At 30.0% G+C, this 21,783-nt stretch overlaps 3 protein-coding genes across 8 annotated transcripts; 1 reads left to right on the plus strand and 2 right to left on the minus strand.

Annotated features, from left to right (window-relative positions):
* Positions 1-2,043: 2,043 nt before the first annotated feature.
* LOC123295161 (exportin-1) lies at positions 2,044-9,198 on the minus strand. 2 transcript variants are annotated; one of them, XM_044876395.1, is made up of 5 exons: positions 8,996-9,198; positions 6,591-6,643; positions 2,957-5,908; positions 2,637-2,780; positions 2,044-2,325 (listed from the first exon to the last, which is right to left on the minus strand). In XM_044876395.1, the coding sequence occupies exons 3-5, from the start codon at positions 5,837-5,839 to the stop codon at positions 2,179-2,181; spliced, it is 3,174 nt and encodes a 1,057-aa protein (XP_044732330.1). In that variant the 5' UTR covers positions 5,840-5,908; positions 6,591-6,643; positions 8,996-9,198; the 3' UTR covers positions 2,044-2,178. The 2 variants fall into 2 exon arrangements, with proteins under 2 accessions (XP_044732330.1, XP_044732331.1); XM_044876396.1 differs by lacking the exon at positions 6,591-6,643.
* Positions 9,199-11,575: 2,377 nt separating this feature from the next.
* LOC123295164 (fibroblast growth factor receptor substrate 2) lies at positions 11,576-17,828 on the minus strand. Of its 5 annotated transcripts, XR_006535144.1 has the most exons (4): positions 17,675-17,828; positions 15,223-15,705; positions 13,678-14,886; positions 11,576-13,639 (listed from the first exon to the last, which is right to left on the minus strand). XR_006535144.1 is itself a non-coding variant. In XM_044876398.1 (3 exons), exons 2-3 carry the CDS (start codon positions 15,681-15,683, stop codon positions 13,965-13,967), a joined length of 1,383 nt encoding a protein of 460 aa, XP_044732333.1. In that variant the 5' UTR covers positions 15,684-15,705; positions 17,675-17,828; the 3' UTR covers positions 11,576-13,964. The 5 variants fall into 5 exon arrangements, 4 of the variants coding, with proteins under 4 accessions (XP_044732333.1, XP_044732336.1, XP_044732335.1 ...); XM_044876398.1 differs by having other exon boundaries at positions 11,576-14,886; XM_044876401.1 differs by having other exon boundaries at positions 11,576-14,883; positions 17,675-17,826.
* Positions 17,829-19,812: 1,984 nt separating this feature from the next.
* LOC123295166 (acylphosphatase-2-like) lies at positions 19,813-20,931 on the plus strand. The gene is made up of 3 exons (XM_044876403.1): positions 19,813-20,040; positions 20,106-20,232; positions 20,788-20,931. The coding sequence occupies exons 1-3, from the start codon at positions 19,977-19,979 to the stop codon at positions 20,900-20,902; spliced, it is 306 nt and encodes a 101-aa protein (XP_044732338.1). The 5' UTR covers positions 19,813-19,976; the 3' UTR covers positions 20,903-20,931.
* Positions 20,932-21,783: the final 852 nt, after the last annotated feature.

A 21,783-nucleotide genomic window follows, 5' to 3' on the forward strand; every position in this document is an offset into this window, starting at 1 on the left:
TGTTGTGAACTTCTCTATCCTTCTCTAACAACTTGAGCAGCACCATCCTTATTTGCTGGTTTTCAATGGAGACTTTTTATATACAGAGATGGTTCTCCTTATCTCTGCGATGGATCCCTTAATTTACACTCGGTAGATTATCTGTGTTTATTCCGTCTTTTTATGATAAGACTGCCAGTACAAGACTAAGTTTTGTTACTTCAAAAATCAGGATTTGATTAATGATATGATTTATCTCCAAAAAAAGCGAAAAAGTCATTGCTTGATGTGTTTTAAAGGATCTCATTAATCCATATTTAAAAAAAATACAGGCTAGACCTAAGATATCTTAAAGAGTGCTGGAGATCTACGTTTTCCTAACTTTTTCGACCTCCGATAGAAGGATATTAACGACGTAGGGATTTCATTTCAACAGTATCGTTGAAATTGTTTCAATACCGTATTGATGCCAATTTTAATCATTTCCCAACGAGAAATTTACATTCAAAATGTGCTGTTTTATAATGAGGAAAAAACAAAATTTAAGGCACTTCTGGTACTTCAAATTAAATGGGACAAGAGCAAAAAAATAAAAAAAAGGTGTATTAATTTTCAAATTAATAAACTCATGAAATTAGTAGCTTTTACTTAGAACCAAAATCAATTTAAACATCGGAAATTTCTTTATCATTCCAGGTAACTGCCATAAATTCACCGAAATTTTTTCAACTATTCGTAATATAGAGATTTGAATATGCAACCATCGAAAGTCTATTGATGCATAATATAACAGAAAATAAGGACGTCCTTTATGGAAATATTTCAGACAACAGAAAAATCTTACTTAAAACTTTTTAAGTCTTTCGTTTAAAAATGTGCTCATACACGAATAACCAAGAGAACTACGAGCGTTCTCAGTGGGTTTTTCATAAATTCGGGAGTGTATGGGTTTAGTCTGTCTACAACCATCTGTGGTTTTCGGGCAGATAAAAGAGCGATATTCAATTGATTCTAGTTCGTAACAAAGAATAATAATATTTTAGCTTTAACTTCCAAAATTGTAAAGGGCGGTAATTTTCTGTTCAATAGTTAAAATCATGTAATAAATATTTTACTTGCTTATCGTTAAACAAAGAAAATTTTTTAAAGCTATGTTTCAGTAATTTACGATTAGAATAAAATTAACAATTGATAAATGGTAAGTAACCTGGTAATCTAAATTGGAATTATTCAAAAATGGGTCAGCTTCCTGTTTTAATTAGTACGAATTATTATCACCTGTTTGCGGATTTGCAACTCCCAGTTATCTGATAAATGGTAAGTACAAGTATTGTCACCTGGTAGTCTACATTGGAGCTTCTAAAAACGGTTCACCTTCCTGTTTTAATTAGTACATATTATTATCGACAGTTGGTTGAGGTTCCCAATCCAGTTATCAATCTTTATAAGGTATAGACTTATATTAATTCGTTGTTTAGAGATATTTTGACAATAATACGCCATTCATAATAAACATAAAGGTCAATAATACATTTTCTCTGTCAATATTAGTTTTGCTTTTAGAGATACAGTATTTACGGTCCATAGTGTACGGTTCACGTCGTTTGAATATATTTCGGGTCTTGTGTTAGCGGTCTATATATACAGCGTGTCCCCGGATCGAGGTAACTATATTTGTAAATTTACAAGTATAGTTACCTCTATCCGAGGACACACTGTATATATAATAAGTTTTTGCACTATTTTCCAGTTTTAAATGAACCTTTTTTTCTTCGATGTAGTTTTCAGATTTGTGTATAGGAGAAGCGTAATTCAAAAAACAAACACTCAAAACACATATACACGTAACGACGCACGCGCATCACAATCAAAATATAAATTTTAATGTTTTTTTTATAATATTCTTTCATTTATTATTCTAATAAAAAATGAACCATTTTGTTTTTTTTGTGGTTTTTTTTTGTATTTAAAAAAGAATTAAAAAACAATAATCAATTTAAAATTAATTATAGTTTTTTAATTATATTCAAAATGCAATTTAATTAATGATTAAGTAGAAATTAAATTAATAAATGATAACGATTTGATAATATAAATGTTCGGTCGGGTTTTTTTTATTTTTTGTTTGTTTATAGTTTAGTGTGAGAGACGGAAGTGAAAGTAGTGTGAGGTGATTCTGCACTGCAATAATTACAACTACTAGTCTTGCATCTCTTCCGGTATTTCGTGTGGATTTAATATACCAGGAACAGACATCTGTAACCGTCGTTTTTCCTCTTGTGCTTGTAATAATGCTTGTTCACGTTCGTCTAAGAATAAGTCTGAATCATCTTCGCCTGTGTATTCCTAATTAAAAACAAAAAATTATGTATGAATTTAAACTTTTGATACCCATGTTATTTGCTGATAATGTAACAATCTATGGGTCAACATGGCCGAATAAAAGACATTTCTTTCCGATGCTTCAAAATGCTATTAGTTCGAGATAAAAAAAAAGACGAAATATTCAACATACTCGTTTTTAAGTACAAAAATACGAGAATGCGAAAAAAAATCAAGGACATGTTCAGGTTTTCTAGGACCGCTAAATACCCTCCATGTAAAGTGAAAAGAATGAATCGGTCGATCGTGGATAATAAAATAATATAAATACTTACTCTAATCTGTACTAAGAAATCTCTTAAATGTTCTTTAAATGCAGCTATATCTTGATTAAGGTTAAATAATCCTTGAACGGTGATTTTTATTTGATTATCAGTAAGATGTGGAAAAGCTGATCGTAGTAATGTAGCTACGAATTCCTAGAAATCAAAACCAAATATATTATTAGAAGTTAATCAAATACAGATTCAGTTTCAGTTCAGAATAAAATTAGTGATAAATGAATTTGTTTCTGAATTTTTTCCGAAATGAACACTCTACTGTATTTGTTAGAATTAAAAGGTTAATTTTGTTGGATTAATAAAATAATACATACCTGAATATATAATGTATTATTCGGTACAGACCCCAATTGTACAACGATTCGTCCAGATTCAATTAATGAAAATATATACGCCAATATCGATGCATGTAACGATAATGATGCTGTATGTGATGTATCTGTTACAACACTAAAAACATGCTGTAAAATATCTGTTAAATATGTCTGATAAAACGATTGGGCAGCTTGTTCATGTTGGGCAACATTCTGTAACAACTTTAATAATATTTGTAGTCCTGTATCAGCAACATTACGCATCGTATGTTTAAATGCCCATATAATACTATCCAAAACTAATTTAAATTGTGCTGGTGGTATACTTAAAAATGCTGGAAAACATAAATTATTTACACTTTGTAACAGTAAAAAGAAGTTTGTTCGATGTTCTGGATACTCTTCGAAATCTTTGTTAATCATATCCAATGTACACTCAAACACAGCATCAAAGATTTTTGGAACTTCGGATGTTATATGTCCATCGAGTTTATCAACAATCGATGCCATTGTACTTAAAACTTCTGGTTCACGTGCTGATGGTACATTTGTACGTTGATAATCTAATAGAACGGCATCCAACAACGGTGGAATAAAACTTTGTAGTACCATTTGATGATCATGTGATTTTGATATCCAATCAGCGATTAATTTCAATGTTTCCTTTTTTACCACACGCATACTTTTTATTAAAGGTTGTTTTGTAACAGCTTCACCATTTAATGCAATCGCTACCGATATATTTTCAGACATAACTTTGTAAACATTTAACATATCCAAATAAATTCGAGACAATTGAACAACATACGAATGTCCTAACGCTTTACAAGCACGTACGTTTGTCTTTAAAATACTTGCTAATTGTTTAACAGCATCGGGGTCTTTTAAAACATCAACATTTTGACTTGCTTGTGAGATCACATCATCCCAGACTTGATTTGGAAGCATCATATATTTATCAATTAACGCCTCTTGTTGAGTTTGATCAACTTGAGCGCTTATCATATACCCAACAGCTTCGTAGAAGGTATGCACTTGTTGTGATTGTAAATCACATATGATCGAACTAATCGAACATAGTATTTCCTCAATAAATGGACAAGCTTCTCCTGCTTGAATTGTAACAAAATGTCGTCGACATTTTAATGCAATTTTAATAAATGTATCGCAAGCCATATCTTGTACACCATCATGAGTTTCATGCATAAATTCAAATAATTTATTAACAACAGTTTTTAAGAATTTCCAATGGGCTTTCAAAAAACGTGGATATTGTCCTACAACATACATAATATTCGATGCGATTATCGCTTTATTATCTTTCCCTTTTTTCTGTTCACATAATCCAAGTAAATCTTTTATCACAGTTACTAAAAAACGTTTTTCATCTTCTTCGTGCATTGCACCCGATATACTACCAATAGCCCAACAAAGTGTGTTTAAATTCTTCCATGACCATTCGGTACCAATCACTTGATTTTGTAATTTTTCGGTCATAACACGTTCAGTGTCCGCATAATCTAAATGTGTTAGATATACCAATGTTTCACGCATATTTTTATATAAATTTATCGAATCCGTATCTTTCATAAATTCACGAACAACTTCTCCATTATCATTTTCAACGACAAGAACTTCTTCAGGTTTAGCCATACGTGAAATCATAATATAACGTACTTTACCCAGAACGTCATGGTATAAAACACGACGTGTGGCACTTGAACCACCTAAAAACATGCCAACGGCTGGAAAAGGATCTTCTTGATAGAGTTCCGCAGCTAGTGCATTCCAATACTCCAAACATATTTTAAATATTTCGATATCATCAACTTCCGATATAAGAACCAGATAATGTAATGCATTTGCTAATGCTTGGGTATGTTGTTCAGCGAGTGCACCATGTTCTTTTAAGAAAGTACACAAAAAGATTGCTAAATTTTGTATAAAATTTTGTTCTTGATCTTGTCCTTGCGCGTATGCTTGACGTAAATCCGCTTGTAACGGTAGCATAGCTTCTAATTGAGACATTGTTTGTAAGAACAATTGACGAAACTTATCATCATAATTACCAACAGTAACGGCAGCAATTTCTGTTAAACATTTTAGTGTAACATTACGAAATAGAGGCACAGGTAAAAATTTGAATACCAATGTATCAATTAATTTTGTCTCAAATATATAACCTAATGGTATCCAATTTAAAAATAATAAAAATGTATCTAATGTGGCTGCAACCAATGGGGCATTTTGTGAATTCTCTAACACATACAGGCACAATTGAAAAATTTCCGAAAACTGTTTACACATTGTATCTTTTAAATATTTTGCTTTTGCTTGAGTGATTTGACCAGATGAATAATCAAATACTTCTTCGCTCAATAATTTCAATATAATCATATTATTCTGACAAAGTGATTCATTTGTTTTACTTGCTCCGACAATATCTGATGTAAATGTTTCCCAATTTTTAGGCCATTCACGTTTTAATATCTGAACTAATATTATATTCATTTTATTTAAATATGTTTTATTTTGTTCCAATAGTATTGGATCCGAACTGGTTTTAATAATTAGTCCAACAATATACTTTTTAATACCTTCACATTGATTCCGTGGTAACACTTTCCAACGTGTTTTAATCACTTGTTCCAATATTTGTAATGCGTAGTATTTTGTTTGTTGATTTGTTGAATATTCTAAGATTGTATCTACTCGTGTCCATGCATCTGGATGTTCTTTTAATGTTGTTAACACTTCTTGAGCCACACGTTGAGTTTCACCCACTCCCGTGTACATACTGAGCACAACATTATCGAGTAATGCTATATCTAACTTCTTATTAAAATCTAGAAGACCGGCTGCTTGTTCAGCAAACGTAGCCATAATTGTACGCACAGAAAATACGTTTTAATTAAACTCTTGCGATAATTAAAACAATATTTTCATTCCCACCTATAAAAACATAAATTAAAACAATTAATTTTAATGGAAATTAAAATTAATTTCTAATGCGGTAATTTTGAGACAAGCTGTATACATGAGAATAAGATGGAATGCTTTTTCTATGTATGTAGACAAAAATTTGTGTAGGTTTAATTTCTACATAGAACTGTTGTTTACAATGCGGATTAAGCTCACGAAACGATTCACGTAATCGACGGTCTGCAAGATCGTAGGTAATATTCTCAAAGTTTGTATACTGATACCTAAACATTCCACAGCCATTTACCTTTCAATAGACCTTTTCATCATGTCATATGCGCAAGTGCAGAATTTATTTTTTCGTACTGACAGCAATAAATAGGACTAAGATAGAAGATATTTGTTATGCATTTTATCACATTGATTATAAATCATTTAGTACGAAACAAATGTGAATCGTGATTTTAAAATGAAAAACCCTATTTCATTCTTTCTTAGCTTTTTATTTACTAAGTTTTTACAGAGAATAATTCATTTTCATTGAATGTTGCATTTTGCATGAATACTTTAACCAAAGTAAACAAGCTTTGGTTTGTAAAATGCATATTTATCTTTTAGATTGAAAACTAACAGAAAAACTCTAATTTTAAAATTTCTATTTAAGTAAAAAAGTTACAGTTTAAGTTTTATTAAAAAATGTTTTTTTTCTTACTTTTTTTTCGCTTATCTTGACACCCTGAAATCGTAATCTTGCTTCTATGTATTCTACAACAAATCAAATTATTATTATTATTAAAAGTCATTTTATAATATTATAGCTATAGAAGTTCCATAACTGGCCTATATGCAATCTCGTTAAGTATCTAGTATTGTCCCCTGGTTTGCAAGGTACTAATTAACAAATTGTGGGATAACGAAATAAACCTTTTCATTTCAATTACGATTCATTATTATTTCGGGCAGCCAGTTAAGTAAGTTGGACAAAGACAAAACAAAAGGTAATCAATTTTTAAAATGAAAAGGCCTATATATATATAAATACAGTCAATTTCATTAAGTATGTACCTTCTTAATTGCCTCCTGGTTTGCAAGGTATTAAATTGTGGGGACACAGAGTGATTTTGTGAGCTTCTATGTGTATACCAGTATTCTTTGTTAGTACTTAGTCCGTTCCCTGTATCCATGATTATTATTCAATTATATATCAAAACTAACTAGATAATTACAGTCAATCTGGTTAAGAAGTATCTACAATTGCCTGCTTTTATTTAGGGTAATAATAAATTGTGGAGGCACGAAAAGTGGTCTTGCGAGCTTCAATGTGTATATCTGTATTCTTTGGTAATACCCTCAAATTGGCCTCTGTTATAACGTTATTTTTGATATACCTTTTATTGTAAAATGGACTTATATTGCAAATTTAATGGGTCCGACCATCGACATAGAGTCCAATCGTAGAATAGTTTAACATAGATCATAATGAATAAATGAATTTTAACCCCAAAGTGTTTTTAATTATGCTTTATTGATAAAAAGAGTTATTTAACTTTTCCGTCTTTGTAAATTCAATTTTTTTATTTGAGGTAAAAGGTTAGAATATTCGTATGCATATGGCATATGGCAACGATGTTAAATATGTTAAGAATTGGTCGGAATCGGAATGAAAAAACTGGAGGAATGTAAGAGCTGAAAAACAGTGGTTGTATGAGTAACTTCGAAAATTTTTACTCTTATTCTTAAAGTTCAAAGGACTCTACTGTATCTTAGTATCCTGAATGCATTTTGGGAAATAGTCATTATACCAGACTTATGTAGGTTTATTAGTTCAAAATGCAGGCTACATAACGCGCATTTTTTAAATCGAAATTAAATCTATAAAAATAATATCAATTGCTGTGGTATTGGGTTAACTGGAATGTTACTTTTATGTAATTTGTGTTCGAATATGATTTTGGTCCTAAAGGTACCGTAGAGTCAAAATTATGACATTAAGTAGAATCAATTATAAAAAGTCTTGCATATAAACACGATGAAAAACACCATGTTTTTTGCAACTACAGTGGAACCTCGATAACTCGAACCTCGTTAAGTCACAATCTTCAGTTAATTCCTTTGTTCAGATTACAAACAATAATCTGCAAGCAGATCAAATTTAAAATAAGATTTTAACAAAATTACAATATATTTAAAAAAAATGATATTTTTATTATAAAAATAAACGATTGAACTGGGAAATCGAAGTAAAGTGGAAAGTCGGGGAGAGGTGGTTATGTTAATTTACTTAGTTTTTCGGTACTTGACCAAAAATATTCACGAAGTAAGCATTGTATTAAAATTAATTAATCAAAAATACGAATTTAAAAATATATAGGAAATTTTTAAGGTCCAAAGATTACCGAGCAAAGTTTTAGCAATGTGCCAAGGAAAAATTACCATTTATTTTGGATATAAAAATATATATCCAAGATCTTCGTAAATTGAATCTAACAGGACATTCTCAATTCTGAGAAACATTATCAATTCTATTTATCAGTTTTCAAATTCCAGTAATTTAATCTAATTTTAACCACTTTCGGTGTTCTTAAAAAAATCGTAGGTTTATTTCTTATATTCTTAATAAATTTCTACATAACATTTTTTGCATCGTTATCAAGAAATAAATAATGTAAAAACGTAATTTTCACCCCCCGCCAAAGTTAGAATTCAGATAATAGAAGCAAGATTGTTTTAGAAAAGTCTTCCACAGTTCGATTACCTATGCCATAAACTCTCTTTCAAACATGATCTTAGACGTTAATCTACTTTTCTAACGTCATATTTTACATCAATATGTTGTTTTTCATCAGTTAAAACTCTTCGAAAGGTCCTTAGAATGTTGAAAACAGACTGTACTGAACATCCTGTATATTTATTAACCTAACCTATTGTTTTCAAATAATAAATTTGTTTGTATTTTTTGAGTAATATTGACTTAAATAATTGTTTAAAACGGTTTAAAATTAAAATTCAATGTAATTGGGTAAATTATTTTCGATTGAAAACGATTAGTTTAAAATATTTGAATGGAACATGTCAAAAAAAAGAAGTGATCAAAAATTATTTGAAATAAATACTAACCAGGTATAAAAGTACTATTTCTGAAAATTCTGTGTCTTGAAAAGAAAACTTGATGAATTCAATAAAACGTTTTTAAAACACACACAATTAATTTAACGCAAAATCATCTAAATGTCTAAATATATTGTTTTCGTCTATATTAAGTTAACTTGATTCGCGGCGCAGTCGAGCAAACACACTCAAGACAGTCACAATCGCTTGAGTTCGCTGTATTAACGAATATGAAGTCGTTCCCGCTTCAACTCAGTCGATTATTCAGTGCCAATGTTTTATTTTTTTAATATCTTAGGTTCCCATATTTTATGATTTAAAAAATTTGCGGGAATTTAATAAATTTAATTTTTATAGAGATTTTAATATTTAGCTTAAATTTTAAAACATTGAGATTGGAAATTTTTTATTTAAATGACGACCGTGACGATGACGCAACATTGTTATTCCTTTTCTAAATATTTGAAAAGCTAAAATATTCTATAACAATATACGTATTCCAAATTTAATACCAGTGCAGTGAATGTGACCAACAGAATAAAGAAACATAACGGAATGCAGTCGTTATGGACTACCTCATCAATTTCCCAATTAAAACATTAAAATCGTAAATATCTATGTAAATAATCATAAGATGATGAATTATAATAAAATTTATTTTCTCCTTCTACTTTCGAGTACTAAAATAATGCTTTATCTAGATATGTAAAGATACATGCACATTGGGAATTTGGATTTTCGAATCCATTATAATTTTCCAACGCTCGTAAAGGCTGAACAATTGAATATTGGATTCATTCATTAATCTGATATATATGATAATCGTAAAAGTTTGGATGTTACTCAATCACGCCAGAACGGATCTGAATGAAATTTGACACAGGACAGAGATAGATTATATTCTGGAATAGCACATAGGCATAAATCAGAGGTTCTCAAACTTATTTCATCTACATCTTCGAATTAATTAATTTCAGTTCCCCTATATATAATTTTTAGTTTTAATTTGTGCAAATATGTTAATATTAAATAACAAACAAGACTTACCGCCTCCTTGTAGGTCTCTAGCGCCCATAAGGGGGCGTTATCGTCCATACTTTGAGAAACACTGACAACGGGAAGCATTTTTGAATATTTCGAGCGGTATTAAAATAAGTATGTAGGCATTAAAATGGCAATGACATAGCTCGCCTTGGAGGGGCCCTATATCAAAATTAGTTGAGGGCCCAAATGAATAAATATTTAATTATTATAAGTTATCACTTCCTATTAGAAATTGAGCTAGCCAAAACAATTCAAATTAAATATTAACACACGTTAAGGGCCTCTGTAAGCTGTAGGCCTCGTATCATTGATATGGCGGTAGCTACGGTTTGTAGCCCTATTTTTAAGAGTCCAATGTATCTATTAGCCCATTAGGGTTACAAAATACAATTTGTATTTGATGAAATAAAATTCAATTGTAAAATATAAATTTTCTAAATTTATTTAATAAAAAATACGATTTATTTCTAACAAAAATACATATAAACAACAATATATTTATATACAAAGACTTGAATGAAGTCTTTGTTTATACATATATATTATATATATATTATATAACATATATGAATAACTTTATATATAAAATATATGTTCAAAATGAGCATATATTTTGATCTCATTTTCAAAATTATAATTACAAATATTTGTTTTATTCTTTGGCAATACTTTGGCAAAACTTGTATGTTTCACATATTTTGTTTTAAATTATTATTTGGAAGTGTTACGTATAAGTTTTTGGAGTTGCGGAACATTCTAGCTTAAAGTTTTATCAAAATAACATTTATTTCACATTTAAGGTAGTATGAGTATTTTAGTTTGTGAAAATCACACAAGTGAAAATCAAAATGTCTTCATAAGAGAGCAATACATTTGTATTAAAAATAAATATTTCAAAAATCATTGGAAGACGCCTTTTCTCAAAAGCAATTCGTAAACAATTCAATTGCATTGTAAAAAGAAATTCAAAAATCTAGTCTTCCTCTTTTAGTAATTATCGTTACCGATCGTACTACCTTAATATTTTCTTTGATTAGAAGAAACATTTTATGGTAACTAACAAAATTTAGAAAAAAATATATATAATTTTCACCATTTTTAACCACCGAACCAAAAAGATGGATGAAAATTCTTGAGGTTCGATTTATTGAGGTTTTACTGTATTTTAATAATTAATGCTAATTTTAATTAGGCCTTTTTTAGTAAATTATAGGCTCATTATATTGTGTCTTTTATAAATATGTCTCTTGACTAATATTTTAAGTAGAAAATATATTTTTTCAAAATAAAAAAATTATTTTTGGCACGCAAAGGGATACATTTAATTTTCTTTTTGTCGAAATATGATAAATTTGTAAAGCTCCCATTTCTGTATTCAATGATGGTTTAAATAAATCTAAATTTTATTAATAATAAAAATGGCTTAAAAATATTTATATTTATACATTAATATTTTATCCCATAAAATTGATATCAGCTTCAATATTGACTTTTAATATAAACATTTCTTTGGTTTCAATCTATGTTTGGTTTTTTTTTTTTTAAATCAAGTACTTGACATTCTATTTTAATGCGATTAAAATATTCTGATTGTGACTTCAATCGGTCTAAATTTGCAACAATGGCGTTTCTTTTTTAAGAAAACCAAGCGAAGAGACATCAATATAAGGTCAAAATTGTTGAACAACAATTTTTGGCACGATATAGAATCCGATTATGTTTTAAAGTTGCCATTTTAACTCAAAATATTAGATGCGGCATTGGCTTTGAAATATTTCGTTTAAGTCAACGTACTTGTATTGATTTGTGATTTTTGAATATTGTTTGATATTCTGAGACGTTTTTGGTTTACTTATCACAGTTGATTTTAAACGGTAGACTACGACTAGTTTTACAGCTGCCATTCGAATTTCTAAATTAAAATGTCTAGTCAATATTAAAAACTAATCACTTATTAGTAGATATTACAAGATCTTTCCGCAACTCGAAGGAATTAAAAATATAAGACTGTCTCAAAATTAAGTGGTATTTTAAATTATACAACATCTTCGTATTAATTTTAGACCATTTTCATCAAGTATTGAGGTTTAATTAAAGACTACACTATCAAGTAATTGCAACACCTAGAAAACAGTGGAAATTCACTAAAATTAAAGTCCTTAAATTACTTCGGGGTTTTCTTAAAGGTAAAAGGAAAGTGTATGTTAATAGTACGCGATCCGAAGCTCAAGAAAGATAGTGAACACATCATTAAATGAAAGTGCATTGGTCATTTTATGGAATTGTATTCCGCAGATAATATAGCCTTCATACAAGAGACGGTATAAGGTCGAAGTTCACCCATCTTATAACCAGATGAGTTATATTTTTTATGAAATGCTATTCTTAATTAAATTAATATTATAACCTCAATAAGTTATATGTTTGGTGAATTGAAAGATTTGTATGATTTTATATCATATCTGTAATAAAATTGCCTATAAATTACTGTTGATATTTAATAATGAATCAATTAATATGTTACTTAATTTTGAGGCATCTTTTATAATCACATTAACATTTGAAAGCTACTGCCTGCAGTTAATCAGAAACAGTCAGTTAAAATATAAAAAGTTTGAGCTTTAGGCGATATAATATATATTTCAAAGAGATTTAAATATAAAAAAAAACAACATAGAGATAATACCATAGAGCTTCAAAGTAGTTGCCTAACGATTGCTCGCAGTAGAGAGAGATAAGATAAAGTAGGTGTGTAAAGCTGTAGAGAGACAGATAAGACATAAAGTAGGCGCGTATAGCTGTCTTCATGTTTCTTATACGCCCACAATTTTTGTACCTTTCTACCTCTCTCACTGAGGTCAAGAATTCACTTATTAGGTTTCCTATGTCTATACAGCTCTATGATATTATCTCTATGAAAAAAATCGAGTCGATATAATCATGAATAATTAAAAGTAGGTAACAAAAAGAAATTTTTAAGCTAATTAAAAAAAAAAAAACTTCTTTGTTTTGTACTCGAGATCTTTGATCTAATTAATGCACTTCTATTTAAATTACTGACCTTTGTGATACATGTGACGAACTTGATCCTACATACAAATTTTGTACAGTAATAAAATGATAAAGCATCACAGAGAATATTCCTATAATTTTTTTTTCCGCTTCTCCTTTCTCTCATATTACTTTGTAAATAATAATTAATTTTTAGTACCATAATTACAATGATTTCTTATTTTTATAAATATTTGAAAATATTAAATCAAACGGAACACTGAACTCATTTTGGGGAAAAAGCACCAGTAATTAATTAATTGAATCGAATGTTTTAATAATCAGATTAATTACAGCGCATTTATATCAGAGTAAGTAAGAATATTCAGCTATTTAAGCGAAATCAATTTTTGGTGCGCATGATTTATTTAGGGGTTGGAGTCACTTGAGCCATCTTTTCTTTAACGACTTATCCGACCTGAAATCCGTTGACGTCAAAGCACTCCTACTGTTCTTAAACACCTCCAAATGGTTCATAGATTAGTGGTCGGCGATGGGTCAACCCTTCAACCCCTTTTTTGGTATCACAACGACCCTTATGGTCTAATTGTGCCCCGCCTCAGGACAGCCACTCTAACCTAACCTATCAGTCGGACTCTGGATTAAGGTTTTGAGTGTATATTCAATTTAAACATCTTTTTAGGAAATAGTTGAAATTCCCAACGAAAATACAACTAATTGTATGCCAAAAATGATTTGCTTTGCCAGTGTGCAGAGAGTACAAAACTAAACTATCGTCATGCGTGTTTCGTAAAACATTCGGCGAATGACTAAACATAATCTTTTGTGTATTTGCGCTCTTAATCCCTGATTAAATTTCGAATTGAATAAATGAGTTCAGTGATAAATAAGTTAATAAAAGTTCGTTGTGTTTGTTTATTTTTTAATCACTTAACGAGCTACTATGACGTGCAGTTGCTTGTACACATGTAGCACCTTGTCCACCACCTAGCTCACTAATCGTCGAATTATGTCTGGTTTTACGTGAACCTTCACAATCCTGTTTTGGTTTTGCAATCTGTGAGACCGCTTCTGTTTTATTAAAATCGATAATTGTGTAACCTTTTGCTCTAATCTTATTTGGACTGTCCGGTGTTGTCACACTTAAAAAGTTTTGTGTGGACGATTGTGGTGTCGCTACAATAGCTTGTTCATCTTTGGTTTTATTATTTTCTAAGTCTAATATGGCGTAAACAACTTCACGTGTATTCACAACAGTTGTCGTTAAAAGATTGTTACTTGTATCGGATGTTTTTAAACTATTTCGTAGGCCTTCAATTTCATCTGTTTCTAAATTTGCATAACAATGTCGTTGATCTTCTTCTTCAAGTAATGGTAACGATGCGACCATTGTTGGTAATTCATTTGGTGTCATAAATTCAATTGATTTGGTGCTTACCAAAGTTGGTGGTGTTGTTAATACAGGACTTAAGTCACCAGGTGTTATATTCATATATAAATGTGAATTAGTAACCATTTCGCTTGTAAATTGTGAATATGTTTCACTTGTTATACTTGGTGATGGTGATATTGGAGGAACATGATCCACATTCATATATTGACCACCAGAGTTTATTTCATGTTCGTTTAAAACTGGAGGAAGAACTGTATTGGAATAAGAATGATCCAGCGTTAAACTTGATTTTTTGTTGTTGTTATGTTCAATTGGAGGTGGTGCTGCCACAGGTTCTGGTGATAAAACTAATGGAGGAGTGATCGGTAATGGTGGGCTTGTTGGTGGTCCATTACTTGATATTGAATTTAATCGTGGAAATCCTGTACTTTGTGTGCGTGTTATAACCCTGCTGGAATAAAATTAAAACAAAGCGTTAAAAAATATTTTATAAAACTTTGGCAAAATGAAATAAAAATGGCAAAGTGGGATACAGTAACTTATATAGATTTATTCAGATACCAGAAAGTTATTTAGGTGCGAAACTGATATGAGAAAAGCAGACTCTTTGAGTGTTGTCAATAAAATACGTATTTCTGAAATGGATCTTTTTGAAATGATTATACGGTATCATTTAATTTGGATCAATTTTTTGCCTTAAGAAGATAAAAAAATATATTTTCAAAAAATTTAAATGGTGTAATTCCTCACGGGTCGTGCTAGTCTTATAAAATATATCATAACTGACCTTGTGGTTGTTAATGGTTCTAAATACCCCGTTGTATCTGGTAACGATGGTCTAATTGGTACTGCGGGCCCTGATGTTATTAATGGAATAGGAAATTCATTAGCATGTTGTTGTACAGTAGAATTGTCTTCTGGTTGGGTAGTCCGTTGAAATGCGATACGCTCTTGTAGTAAATTAAATAATAATTCAGCACGTCGACATCGAAATGCATATATACCAGGCCCAGTTGGACATCGACGACCACATTCAAAACTAAATAGTTCTGATTCAAAACCATATCGTCGGATGTATGCTAATGGCCATTTTGTGGATGTTTTACCCTTTTGATATAAAACCATTTCGGTGTCTGTTAATTCTAATTGACCAGGACTTACTAATTGTCCTTGTTCATCCACATTCATTACTTTAAATATATTTGGATGTCTATCGTTGATATCATGTTTTGTGTGCCAACAACCCATTGTTTTTAGTGTTTAGATTTATCTAAAATCAAATAATAAATAAAAATTACTTAAACATTATACAGAAAACAACTCCGATAAAATAGTTTAACCACATCCACATTTTGATGTAAAATTAGAAACGATTTTATGGTTGATGGTCACGCGGCAATCTTCAAAATTTTTTCCCTATAATACTAGCTTTTACACATCTTTCAGTATTTTCGAAGGCATAAAGCTAGATATTTTTGTATCGATGGGAGAGACTAAACGATTTCAGGAGTCTCCGGATCAAATCTGGAGAGGTGGCAACACTACTAGCCTCAAATAAATGAGTTAGATACAGAAGATAACCAAATTATTCTGGTTTTTTATCCAATAGGCCTTATTTCACCGATTTCTTTTGTTTCGGACAGTTGTCAAAAACTATTCCACTAAAAGGAAAAATCTAATATATCTTACCTTTATCAAACAGTACTTTCTAACAAAGTTAGAAGATATGTGATATATCTTTACTTGCTTGACATCTATCCGAAACAAAAAAGAATCCTTTTTTAAATGAAAAGCCCTCATCTTTCAGCTCTTGGTTCACATGCTTTTTTTTTGCCGAAAAGATGAATTTTGTGCATGTACACTTTAGCAAAATTTCCATATTTTACAATTTCTTAGTTACACACATGATTCATCAACTTGTTAACGGAATGTTATTAAAACATACCTTCTTATATTACGGAGTCGTTATTTAATTTTAATTTTCAATACGCTCATAATAATTTTAATAATTTTGAATAAAATACTCTTTAATAGGAATTTATATGATTGATATGAAAATATTAATTATCAGGAAAAAAAGATAACATGATAAGTACCTACAAGAAATTGGCTAAAGAATCTCTGATTGATTAATAATAATATCCATTATTATTTAATATAGAACGGAAAACCCGTTGAATTATTGATTCCACCATATCATTTTCTTGATCATTACCTGCTAGCTGTTTCATTGTGAAAACAATTTTTAGCTTGAATAAGAACTTATAATTCTCTCCGGGGCGGAAAGTGTCAATTTTCGTCCCGTTGTGCTAAACGAAGCTTTCAGCCTCCGTGCTCCGTCGAGCAGAAAAATAGTATACACACCACGGGAGCACCGAGAGAGTAAAGAATGTCTCAGATCTCAGGTTCATTGTCGCTCGAGGCGAATTTCCTGTCTTTCTATTTAAGATCTCAGCGCCGCGGTAGTAAAAACTAGCTGTTTCATTGTGAACAATTTTTAGCTTGAATAAGAACTTATTCTTCTTTCCGGGGCGGAAAGTGTCAATTTTCGTCCCGCTGTGTCCAAACGAAGTTGCCGCTTTCAGCCTCCGTGCTCCGTCGAGCAGAAAAATAGTATACACGACACGGGAGCACCGAGCGAGTAAAGAATGTCTCAGATCTCAGGTTCTTGTCGCCCGAGGCGAATTTCCTGTCTTTCTATCCGAGAATATTCTTAAGATCTCAGCGCCGTGGTAGTAAAAAAATGAACCGTTCATCAGGTCATCCAGTTGATAATTTTTATTGAATAAAATGATTTTAGATCAATATAAACTTAATTATTTAAACACAAAAAAAAAAATAAATAAAAGCTTTCTTTTTGTTATTGCAGCAGTTATTCACATTCAGTCGAGGATGAAATGTAACTTTCTTTTAAACATAGAATAATTATCTAGAAGTTGCCGGTTTAATTAAGAAATTAAGATATAATTTTACAGTATTGTATACGTTTTACTAAGGTAAATAAAAAAAAACCAATTTTGATTTCTATGTACACAAATTTGTTTCTAATTACGTAAAAACTTTGTCTAAGCATGATATCAAATATTTTATGGATCCAAAACAAATAAAAAATTCGATGCAAAATTTAAGTATTGGAATTATGAAAATTGATTATTTTTTATAATTTTAAAATGCAATGAATAAATTTTATTGTGTATTAATATTTCTATAAATAATAATTAAAAATGTAATAAACATACCATGTAAAACATAATTCTAATTTATAGCAAAAAATAAAACGAAATGTATGATTGTTTGACATTTCTATCTAAATCAGTGTCGATGATGCACCAGGCCCCTACTCGTTACTATCAAGGACAAACATTTTTGATTGCTACTAATGTTTTTATTACTTGATAAATGCATTGCACAAACATTTTTTATCTCGTGTCACAATTTATGAAATTATTTTGTAAATTAATTATTGTACATTTAATATTATTTTAAATTTTGTAAATATATTAAAAAATAATTATTTTTAAATATAACATCAATTTTTTACACAACAAAGTACTATAGTTCAATCCTTAAATTCACAGATGTCACTACTAATATAATTTTGACCACATCTATTGCGTCGGTTCTACCTATATTATTATCCTTCAACCCAGAGGCGGTTTAAGAAATTTAGTGACCGTAACATGTAAAATTGTCGTACATGTCGATTGTAAGATCCAAAAACATGTAGAGTTAATAATAACAAAACGGAGGGTACCGCAAGTGGGTCCCCAGAACCTAGACCAAGAGTTCTCTGCGCCCTCTTTGAGAACGACCTGTTATCCAAAGACGAGACGTCTGCGGGTTAGAGGCGCTATTAAAATCGGATAAGGCTATATAATTCTGTCGAGGCCAGATGCCACACAGAAATCCCACAGCTTCTCCGCCGGGATCTCTCCCAGGGTTGATGGATCCAAGGTTTCGGTGCAAATAACATGTATGGAAGTTTCGTCATCCTCCATACAGGCTCAAATGGATCATTAGAGCATCTTACTATGGGAATGATAGGCTCAGGTGAAAGGGGCGGTTAAGACAACTTGTGCCAACGAGTCTGCTTCATTCTCTTTAACGCCAGACTGACCCGGTACCCAGATCAGTCTGACTGTGTTGTTCAGTACCAGGTGATTCAGCTCCTCAATACGTTGAGTCTCTTTTCACTCTTATAATATCATCAGCTTGGGTTGATATGAAATAAGGCACAAATTGTGCCGCACAATAAACCAATAACATGAAACTACTTAGCAAATATAGGAACCTTCTTTCTAGCTTATCTTCTAGTTCGGAGACGCAAAATATGAAAAGAAGTTTAGGAGAAATCATTTCCTACGTTTTTGCTTCTAATAATCTAATAAAAAAAACTATTTTTAAGTTAGATAACACAATTATTTTACACAACCCTGGACATTATTTACTACGTTGCAGCTAAGACAAATAAAAAATGAATTCGAATTAAATATTTGTGTTAACAAATTTTTCTAGAATTGACTAATACAATCGAAAACGAATAAACATTTATCTATATTTAATTAAAATCGCAATAATAAAATATCAATCAATATAAAAATAAAACATTCCACTTTATAACCGACTTCAAAGAAAGAATATTTTTCAAATTCAAATAGTTCTTAGTCGATATTATTTCTTGAAGCAAATGATTCTTCTGTCTCGAGGATGTTTTTGGGCGTATGCATCGAAAGGTCTCAAAAATGAATTTAGAAATGTTTGCAAAACATAAAAAAACCTTCTATATATAGAAGTCTTCTTTGTGAGCAAAACGAACTGAGTCGTCTTCGTAGGATTAATTTCGATTTTCCACTTCTTGAAATAGCTTTCAAGACGAGATTGGAGGCAGCTCGAAATTAGTTTCGGTTGTCAGAAAATACAGTAGATTGCTGTATCATCAGCAAAGAGGGCTGTTTCGGCAGCTCAATTCTTCGGGCTATCGTTTATGGCATCTTATTTACCAAATATCATCATTATATACTTTATGAATCAACATACCATTGTGAGAGGATTGAGTTTATAAGACTTTTTTCAAACTTTTTAAGAAAAAGTAAAAATTAAAGAAATGTTATTCGGACTTATTTTCAGTTTTGACAGAGAAATTTTTCCACAAGGGTATATTATCCAGATAGTGTCCGTCTAGAAAAAAGTGCGACGTGACTATTGAGCAATCATGACCATTATAAAATTATTTCTTTATTGATGTCGGTTCTATTTTATTATTATAAAAATTTGCATCATATAAATATTCCGTAATTGTATTGACAAAGTATTGTGAGATGATTATTATAGTTGTCGACCGTCGCCAATAAAATTACAATAAAATATTTTTTTTAAACTAAGCACATTACTTTAGAACTTTCGTTAGCATTTCGTACAACAGTTTTAAATAGCAACACCGTACCAATAAACTTTGTAATAATAACAAACACGCAAAAATAGAAATTCAGAAGAAAGTGAATACATTTCATGGTGAAGTTTTATTTATTATTTTTTTAAATAATGGGTGTTCCAACAGGTGAAACAATTGTTTCTGTAGAATTCGAAGTATTCGGTCATGTTCAAGGTATTTCAAACTTACTTTTATTCGACTTAAATGTATAAAAATAAAATAAAAATGATTTTTCACAGGTGTGTATTTCACAAAATATTGCCGAGAAATGTGTGATCAATTGGGTGTGAGTGGTTGGGTAAAAAATTCGAAAAAAGGTACAATTGTTGGTAAAATTCAAGGAAGTCGTCCAAATGTAGAAACTATGTAAGTTTGTGTTACATAATATTTATATTGTTTAAAGTTAACAATTGTGTGTCTACACACAGCTTCAAGTATAGTTTATTTTTAGCTTTTTGATTTAGTTCACACTGAATGAAACTATTCTTATATTTTTGATACGGATTAGCTTATTTTAATTATGAATGTACAGAGTGATTACATCCAGAAATAATTTACTTTTTATAAAATTGATTAACCCGTCAGCTCTCGTGTTATGAGCATTTTGACTTTTTCTCTCTTCATATAATTTTATCTATTTTCGAAGTCTTTCAGAAATTGTGAAAATTTTTATTCACGAGAGTAAGAGTGTAAGCATACTCATATTTTCGTTATTTATAGAATATCGATTTGTATTGTGTATAGGCAAATTGTATTACAGATATGATATACAAATTACATACTGAACAAAATTACATCTAAATATAATTTTTTTTAAATAACCACATTAGATTGGTACTTTTTTAGACCATGGACTCGAAAATTAATGAAATTTTCTTGAATAATTGCATTTACTAATTTTTGTTTGTATTTTTTTTTTAGGGTAGCGTGGTTATCAAATCAAGGATCACCAGGATGTAAAATCGATCATTGTGATTTAACCAATTGGGAGAATTTATCAAAACCTGAATTCAAAGGATTTTCTATTCGATTCTAATTTATTTTTAATTCCAAGATATTTTTATACTGTATTTCTTTAATTTAGAAATAGATTTTTTTTGTGAAATTTTCAATTTTACTTTTATTTTTCCTTCCCAAATTTTTATAGAACAAACAAATATATACAGTTTGTTTGGTTAGAGAATTTCTTTGCCTTCGTTTCATCAGAAATTTGTAGGTAGAATTGCCATCAAGTATTTGATATTAGACATTTTTTGGTCAAAAAATTTGGAATTTTTTTTTTTTTGTTTACCGAAAAAAATGTTATCCCTTTCTACGTAAAAACTGTGATAAACATTAAAATAAAATAAAACTTTTTTTTTTTTAATTAGAAAATTTTATTGTAAAATTAAACGTTTTTATAAATAAAATAATTAAATTTAAAAAACATATATTTTTTATATTTACATTTATGGCACTGCAAAAAGTCTTAAATTTGTAATATAAGCTATCCTTTTTAGACTTAATTAATAACAATGAAAATATATTTGTAAAAAAAGATTGATTTATGGCACTTTAAACTTCATTTATGGCACTGCAAAAATCTTAAATTTATAATAAAATCTATCTATTTTAAAGGACTTACTTAATAATAATACAAATATTTGTAAAAAAAATTTGATTTATGGCACTTTTTTTAATTTCATTAATGGCACTGCAAAAAATCTTAAATTTATAATATAAACTACCTATTTTAAAAAACTAATTTGTAAATTTGTGATCAAAATTAACTTAGCTCTATAGTAGGTTTCAAGATTGTGGAGTATTCGTCCCGGAATGAAGCACAAAAGTGATAGCTAGCAAAAAACTGGCATCACAACGGAAAAGAATGTCCCAAACTTAGTGGGTTTCAAAAAAAATTCCAATAAGATCGGATCA

Source organism: Chrysoperla carnea, chromosome 3, assembly GCF_905475395.1.
Source record: "Chrysoperla carnea chromosome 3, inChrCarn1.1, whole genome shotgun sequence".
Classification (NCBI taxonomy): Eukaryota; Metazoa; Arthropoda; class Insecta; order Neuroptera; family Chrysopidae; genus Chrysoperla; species Chrysoperla carnea.

Bases quoted from the DNA above. Each gene is read 5' to 3' on its own strand.
- LOC123295161 (XM_044876396.1), bottom strand. From the start codon at position 5,839: ATGGCTACGTTTGCTGAACAAGCAGCCGGTCTTCTAGATTTTAATAAG. The intron at 2,781-2,956 runs GTATGTATTATT...TTTGATTTCTAG, and splicing joins ATAATACATTATATATTCAG to GAATTCGTAGCTACATTACT. The intron at 2,326-2,636 runs GTAAGTATTTAT...GTTTTTAATTAG, and splicing joins ATTTCTTAGTACAGATTAGA to GAATACACAGGCGAAGATGA.
- LOC123295164 (XM_044876398.1), bottom strand. From the start codon at position 15,683: ATGGGTTGTTGGCACACAAAACATGATATCAACGATAGACATCCAAAT. The intron at 14,887-15,222 runs GTCAGTTATGAT...ATTTTATTCCAG, and splicing joins GAACCATTAACAACCACAAG to CAGGGTTATAACACGCACAC.
- LOC123295166 (XM_044876403.1), top strand. From the start codon at position 19,977: ATGGGTGTTCCAACAGGTGAAACAATTGTTTCTGTAGAATTCGAAGTA. The intron at 20,041-20,105 runs GTATTTCAAACT...GATTTTTCACAG, and splicing joins AGTATTCGGTCATGTTCAAG to GTGTGTATTTCACAAAATAT. The intron at 20,233-20,787 runs GTAAGTTTGTGT...TTTTTTTTTTAG, and splicing joins CGTCCAAATGTAGAAACTAT to GGTAGCGTGGTTATCAAATC.